At 43.2% G+C, this 8,093-nt stretch overlaps 1 protein-coding gene across 1 annotated transcript in view; it reads right to left on the bottom strand.

Moving 5' to 3' along the window:
* The window catches only part of LOC133540096 (thrombospondin type-1 domain-containing protein 7A-like), a 183,569-nt gene that overhangs the window by 140,133 nt on the left and 35,343 nt on the right, over nucleotides 1-8,093 (bottom strand). The window contains exon 3 of the mRNA XM_061882592.1: nucleotides 1,898-2,244. Within this exon, the coding sequence (XP_061738576.1) occupies nucleotides 1,898-2,045 (148 nt within the window). The 5' untranslated portion in view covers nucleotides 2,046-2,244. The remainder of the gene's footprint in view (nucleotides 1-1,897; nucleotides 2,245-8,093) is intronic.

Genomic DNA, 8,093 nt, shown 5'->3' with positions numbered 1-8,093 from the left:
CTAGTCACTGCCGTTGTGTCCTTGGGCAAGACACTTTACCCACCTGCTCCCAGTGCCACCCACACAAGTTTGAATGTAACTTAGATATTGGGTTTCACTATGTAAAGCACTTTGAGCCACTAGAGAAAAGCGCTATATAAATATAATTCACTAATTCACAAAGTGTGGTATTGTCCCAAAAACGAGGACAGGAAGTCAACGTCTACAGTATGTTAGTAACTACTATCAAGTGGAGAATGGCTAAGTTGAAACAACTTTTTCAGACATGCTGTATCGATACATGAAAACATGTCAATGGTATCACTTTGTACCTTCAACAATAACAACTATATTGTGTTATATTATCATACGATTATATGACTTTGTAAATATTCTCACTCCACATAACCTTCAGGCACAACAACTACATGGGAAGAGAAGAGTGAAGTGCACGCCCTCCTCTAATTACTGGAGTGTGTGTTCTCATTGTGTGACCATGTGCTCCTCTCTCATCGTCATCACCCCTCAAATACTTCCATCCATCGTTAACGATAATCATCACTCATCAAAGTCTCCTCTCTTTGTTGGTGGCGCTCCTGTTTTACGTCAACATTCCATTCGTCATCACACTGGGATCATCCCCATCAGCAGAAGCACTTGTACAAGTACAGTATAAATGCATAAATATGCAGTGTATACATGCGTAAATATGCAGTATATATATATATATATCTGCGATGAGGTGGCGACTTGTCCAGGGTGTACCCAGACTTCCGCCTGATTGTAGTTGAGATAGGCACCCCCCGCGACCCCAAAAAGGGAATAAGCGGTAGAAAATGGATGGAGATATATATATATATATATATACATAGATATAGTGTGTGTATATATATATATATATATATTATTATATGCAGTGTATATATAATAAGAGTAAATTTGCAGTGTGTGTGTGTATATATATATATATATATATATATATATATATATATATATATATGTATATACATATATATACACACACAGTGTATATATGCATATATATGCAGTGTATATATACACTGTATTTATATATACAGTGTATATATGCATATACTGTACATGCAGTGTAATATACAGTGTATGTGTGCATATATACGCAGTGTATATATACCCTATATATAGACAGTGTATATATGCATTGTATATATGCAGTGTATATGTGTACATATGCAGTCTATATTGATATACAGTGTATACAGTATATGCAATGTATATATATATATATATGTATGTATATATGTACATGTATATATATGTATATATATATATATATAGTGTATATATGCACTGCATATATGAAGTGTATATATGCATATATATGGAGTGTATATATATATATATATATATATATATATATATATATATATATATATATATATATATATATATAGTGTGTATATAAACACTGCATATGCAGTGTATATATACACACTATATACATATATATATATGCACTGCATATATGTCGTGTATATATGTGTATATATATATATATATATATATATATATATATATGCTGCATATATATATGCATATATGCCTTGCATATATGCAGTGTATATACAGTATGCAGTATACATACAGTGTATATACAGTGTATATATATAGTGTACAGTGTATGTACAGTGTACAGTGTATACAATATACAGTACATACTGGATGACGCATGAGGCTCTGCTACAAAAATCACGTCCAGTCCCACTGAAACTTGAGCCTGAGGATGTCGATGCGCCAACGAAGCCGTCGGCGTCAGCATGACAACAACAATGTTTACATATGAATATTTGACCGCAGCAGCGCCCGACGGGACGTCCTTTTTTTTTTCCCGCCCGGTCAGCATGTTCCCACAGCGTGCGCCACACCGACCACCACGTACCTGTTTGCCAGCGGTACCTGGCTCCGGTTTCCACTGCGGTTTGCGCGCCGAGTTCCCAGATGGAGAGAAAGAGCAGCGCTAGCCTCCAGAGCCGGGCGTTCCTTTCCAGGACCCCCGAGGTCCCCCCTGCTGTGCCGGCCAGCCCCATGGCCACTGCCCAGCCAGCCCCCCCGGCTTCCCGACGCAGGCGACGGATCGACAGGAAGCCACGAGGTGAAGAAGTGTGTGTCGCTTTTGTCTAGTCCGCCACGTCCGGGAGAGGTAATCCTGCTGGGTCCTCACTTGTCCTCAGCCGGTCCTCACTTGTCCTCGGCCGGTCCTCCGTGTCTCCTTCTCTCCCTCGGCTCCTTCATTACACAGAATGGCACCAATAAGACCAGGAACAATAGATCCCAACGCCGGGTGGATGCAGCGCCTCCCTCCCTTCTTTTCCTCACACACACACACACACTTACACACTATACACATAAGGACACACCCACCTGCTCTACCCTGCCTCCTCCTTTCACATTCTAGTATCCACATAGACACAAAGTACCCTGTAAAAAAAAAAAAAATGCCACAATACGATCCAGGACCTTATGTTTTTGAGGCCGAACACAAAGAGGATGAGCAATAAGTTTGAGAAGCCGAGCGGTGGATGCAGGTGCATTGTGACACTATAGCACAGGTGCTAAACGTGCAAAGTGACGATAACAAAGCAGAATAAAACAAAGACTAACTGTGATATTCCCACTCTCGTTGGGTCGCCGTTTAGATGAAGATTCAATCGCAATTCTCACAAAGGGTTAAAAAACAAGTTCCTGCAGGAAGCGTCTTGTCGGGGGGGGGGGGGTGGTGTCAGAGTGGACCAGCCTGTCAGAGCATGGTCACGTGTGTCCACTAGCAGGCGAGAGATGCAGGAATTATAGTCCAGAAGTTTGAGACCGAGCAAAAGCAGCCATCAGCGTAATCTAGCATTAGCTCCCGGCTACCAATGTGCAGCTAAAATTATGTGGCGCCATTAGGGACATAATTCAGAATTACTCCTTACATACACTACTGAAATGCTCTCACATAAACAAATGAAATATTTTTCTCTCACACACACTACTGAAACACTCTTATACATGAGAGCTTTTCAGTAGTGTGTGTAAGAGGTAATTCTGAATAATGTCCCTAATGGCCCCTCATAACACGACGAGTTGAGTTTATACCAAAAAGTTCTATTTTTGGTTTCATCCGACCACATGACATTCTCCCAATCCTCTGCTCATCGTGTTTGGAGGAAGAAGAATACTGAGTTGCATCCCAAGAACACCACACCTACTGTGAAGCATGGGGGTGGAGCAATAAGTTTGAGAAGCCGAGCGGTGGATGCAGGTGCATTGTGACACTATAGCACAGGTGCTAAACGTGCAAAGTGACGATAACAAAGCAGAATAAAAAAAAGACTAACTGTGATATTCCCACTCTCGTTGGGTCGCCGTTTAGATGAAGATTCAATCGCAATCCTCACAAAGGGTTAAAAAACAAGTTCCTGCAGGAAGCGTCTTGTCGGGGGGGGGGGGGGGATGTCAGAGTGGACCAGCCTGTCAGACCATGGTCACGTGTGTCCACTAGCAGGCGAGAGATGCAGGAATTATAGTCTAGAAGTTTGAGACCGAGCAGAAGCAGCCATCAGCGGAATCTAGCATTAGCTCCCGGCTACCAATGTGCAGCTAAAATTATGTGGCGCCATTAGGGACATAATTCAGAATTACTTCTTAAATACACTACTAAAATGGTTTTCTCTCACACACAATACTGAAACACACATAAACGCGAGCTTTTCAGTAGTGTATGTAAGAGGTAATTCTGAATAATGTCCCTAATGGCCCCTCATAACACGACGAGTTGAGTTTATACCAAAAAGTTCTATTTTTGGTTTCATCCGACCACATGACATTCTCCCAATCCTCTGCTCGTCGTGTTTGGAGGAAGAAGAATACTGAGTTGCATCCCAAGAACACCATACCTACTGTGAAGCATGGGGGTGGGGAGCAATAAGTTTGAGAAGCCGAGCGGTGGATGCAGGTGCATTGTGACACTAAAGCACAGGTGCTAAACGTGCAAAGTGACGATAACAAAGCAGAATAAAACAAAGACTAACTGTGATATTCCCACTCTCGTTGGGTCGCCGTTTAGATGAAGATTCAATCGCAATCCTCACAAAGGGTTAAAAAACAAGTTCCTGCAGGAAGCGTCTTGTCGGGGGGGGGGATGTCAGAGTGGACCAGCCTGTCAGACCATGGTCACGTGTGTCCACTAGCAGGTGAGATGCAGGAATTATAGTCTAGAAGTTTGAGACCGAGCAGAAGCAGCCATCAGCGGAATCTAGCATTAGCTCCCGGCTACCAATGTGCAGCTAAAATTATGTGGCGCCATTAGGGACATAATTCAGAATTACTCCTTACATACACTACTGAAATGCTCTCACATAAACAAATGAAATGTTTTTCTCTCACACACACTACTGAAACACTCTTATACACGAGAGCTTTTCAGTAGTGTGTGTAAGAGGTAATTCTGAATAATGTCCCTAATGGCCCCACATAACACGACGAGTTGAGTTTATACCAAAAAGTTATATTTTTGGTTTCATCCGACCACATGACATTCTCCCAATCCTCTGCTCGTCGTGTTTGGAGGAAGAAGAATACTGAGTTGCATCCCAAGAACACCATGCCTACTGTGAAGCATGGGGGTGGAGCAATAAGTTTGAGAAGCCGAGCGGTGGATGCAGGTGCATTGTGACACTATAGCACAGGTGCTAAACGTGCAAAGTGACGATAACAAAGCAGAATAAAACAAAGACTAACCGTGATATTCCCACTCTCGTTGGGTCGCCGTTTAGATGAAGATTCAATCGCAATCCTCACAAAGGGTTAAAAAACAAGTACCTGCAGGAAGCGTCTTGTCGGGGGGGGATGTCAGAGTGGACCAGCCTGTCAGACCATGGCCACATGTGTCCACTAGCAGGCGAGAGATGCAGGAATTATAGTCTAGAAGTTTGAGACCGAGCAGAAGCAGCCATCAGCAGAATCTAGCATTAGCTCCCGGCTACCAATGTGCAGCTAAAATTATGTGGAGCCATTAGGGACATATTTCAGAATTACTCCTTACATACACTACTGAAATGCTCTCACGTAAACAACTGAAATGTTTTTCTCTCACACACACTACTGAAACACTCTTATACACGAGAGCTTTTCAGTAGTGTGTGTAAGAGGTCATTCTGAATAATGTCCCTAATGGCCCCTCATAACACGACGAGTTGAGTTTATACCAAAAAGTTCTATTTTTGGTTTCATCCGACCACATGACATTCTCCCAATCCTCTGCTCATCGTGTTTGGAGGAAGAAGAATACTGAGTTGCATCCCAAGAACACCATACCTACTGTGAAGCATGGGGGTGGAGCAATAAGTTTGAGAAGCCGAGCGGTGGATGCAGGTGCATTGTGACACTATAGCACAGGTGCTAAACGTGCAAAGTGACGATAACAAAGCAGAATAAAACAAAGACTAACTGTGATATTCCCACTCTCGCTGGTTCGCCGTTTAGATGAAGATTCAATCGCAATCCTCACAAAGGGTTAAAAAAACAAGTTCCTGCAGGAAGCGTCTTGTCGGGGGGGGGGGGGGATGTCAGAGTGGACCAGCCTGTCAGACCATGGTCACGTGTGTCCACTAGCAGGCGAGAGATGCACGAATTATAGTCTAGAAGTTTGAAACCGAGCAGAAGCAGCCATCAGCGGAATCTAGCATTAGCTCCCGGCTACCAATGTGCAGCTAAAATTATGTGGGGCCATTAGGGACATAATTCAGAATTACTTCTTAAATACACTACTAAAATGTTTTTCTCTCACACACACTACTGAAACACTCTTATACACGAGAGCTTTTCAGTAGTGTGTGTAAGAGGTAATTCTGAATAATGTCCCTAATGGCCCCTCATAACACGACGAGTTGAGTTTATACCAAAAAGTTCTATTTTTGGTTTCATCCGACCACATGACATTCTCCCAATCCTCTGCTCATCGTGTTTGGAGGAAGAAGAATACTGAGTTGCATCCCAAGAACACCATACCTACTGTGAAGCATGGGGGTGGAGCAATAAGTTTGAGAAGCCGAGCGGTGGATGCAGGTGCATTGTGACACTAAAGCACAGGTGCTAAACGTGCAAAGTGACGATAACAAAGCAGAATAAAACAAAGACTAACTGTGATATTCCCACTCTCGTTGGGTCGCCGTTTAGATGAAGATTCAATCGCAATCCTCACAAAGGGTTAAATACCAAGTTCCTGCAGGAAGCGTCTTGTCGGGGGGGGGGGATGTCAGAGTGGACCAGCCTGTCAGACCATGGCCACATGTGTCCACTAGCAGGTGAGAGATGCAGGAATTATAGTCTAGAAGTTTGAGACCGAGCAGAAGCAGCCATCAGCGGAATCTAGCATTAGCTCCCGGCTACCAATGTGCAGCTAAAATTATGTGGCGCCATTAGGGACATAATTCAGAATTACTCCTTACATACACTACTGAAATGCTCTCACATAAACAAATGAAATGTTTTTCTCTCACACACACTACTGAAACACTCTTATACACGAGAGCTTTTCAGTAGTGTGTGTAAGAGGTAATTCTGAATAATGTCCCTAATGGCCCCTCATAACACGACGAGTTGAGTTTATACCAAAAAGTTCTATTTTTGGTTTCAACTGACCACATGACATTCTCCCAATCCTCTGCTCGTGGTGTTTGGAGGAAGAAGAATACTGAGTTGCATCCCAAGAACACCATACCTACTGTGAAGCATGGGGGTGGAGCAATAAGTTTGAGAAGCCGAGCGGTGGATGCAGGTGCATTGTGACACTAAAGCACAGGTGCTAAACGTGCAAAGTGACGATAACAAAGCAGAATAAAACAAAGACTAACTGTGATATTCCCACTCTCGTTGGGTCGCCGTTTAGATGAAGATTCAATCGCAATCCTCACAAAGGGTTAAATACCAAGTTCCTGCAGGAAGCGTCTTGTCGGGGGGGGGGGATGTCAGAGTGGACCAGCCTGTCAGACCATGGCCACATGTGTCCACTAGCAGGTGAGAGATGCAGGAATTATAGTCTAGAAGTTTGAGACCGAGCAGAAGCAGCCATCAGCGGAATCTAGCATTAGCTCCCGGCTACCAATGTGCAGCTAAAATTATGTGGCGCCATTAGGGACATAATTCAGAATTACTCCTTACATACACTACTGAAATGCTCTCACATAAACAAATGAAATGTTTTTCTCTCACACACACTACTGAAACACTCTTATACACGAGAGCTTTTCAGTAGTGTGTGTAAGAGGTAATTCTGAATAATGTCCCTAATGGCCCCTCATAACACGACGAGTTGAGTTTATACCAAAAAGTTCTATTTTTGGTTTCAACTGACCACATGACATTCTCCCAATCCTCTGCTCGTGGTGTTTGGAGGAAGAAGAATACTGAGTTGCATCCCAAGAACACCACACCTACTGTGAAGCATGGGGGTGGAGCAATAAGTTTGAGAAGCCGAGCGGTGGATGCAGGTGCATTGTGACACTAAAGCACAGGTGCTAAACGTGCAAAGTGACGATAACAAAGCAGATTAAAAGAAAGACTAACTGTGATATTCCCACTCTCGTTGGGTCGCCGTTTAGATGAAGATTCAATCGCAATTCTCACAAAGGGTTAAAAAACAAGTTCCTGCAGGAAGCGTCTTGTCGGGGGGTGGGGGGGGTGTCAGAGTGGACCAGCCTGTCAGACCATGGCCACATGTGTCCACTAGCAGGTCAGAGATGCAGGAATTATAGTCTAGAAGTTTGAGACCGAGCAGAAGCAGCCATCAGCAGAATCTAGCATTAGCTCCCGGCTACCAATGTGCAGCTAAAATTATGTGGCGCCATTAGGGACATATTTCAGAATTACTCCTTACATAGACTACTGAAATGCTCTCACATAAACAACTGAAATGTTTTTCTCTCACACACACTACTGAAACACTCTTATACACGAGAGCTTTTCAGTAGTGTGTGTAAGAGGTAATTCTGAATAATGTCCCTAATGGCCCCTCATAACACGACGAGTTGAGTTTATACCAAAAAGTTCTATTTTTGGTTTCATCCGACCACATGACATTCTCCCAATCCTCTGCT

This window comes from Nerophis ophidion, linkage group LG21 (assembly GCF_033978795.1).
Source record: "Nerophis ophidion isolate RoL-2023_Sa linkage group LG21, RoL_Noph_v1.0, whole genome shotgun sequence".
NCBI lineage: Eukaryota > Metazoa > Chordata > Actinopteri > Syngnathiformes > Syngnathidae > Nerophis > Nerophis ophidion.
This window is presented reverse-complemented; position numbering and strand designations above follow the sequence as displayed.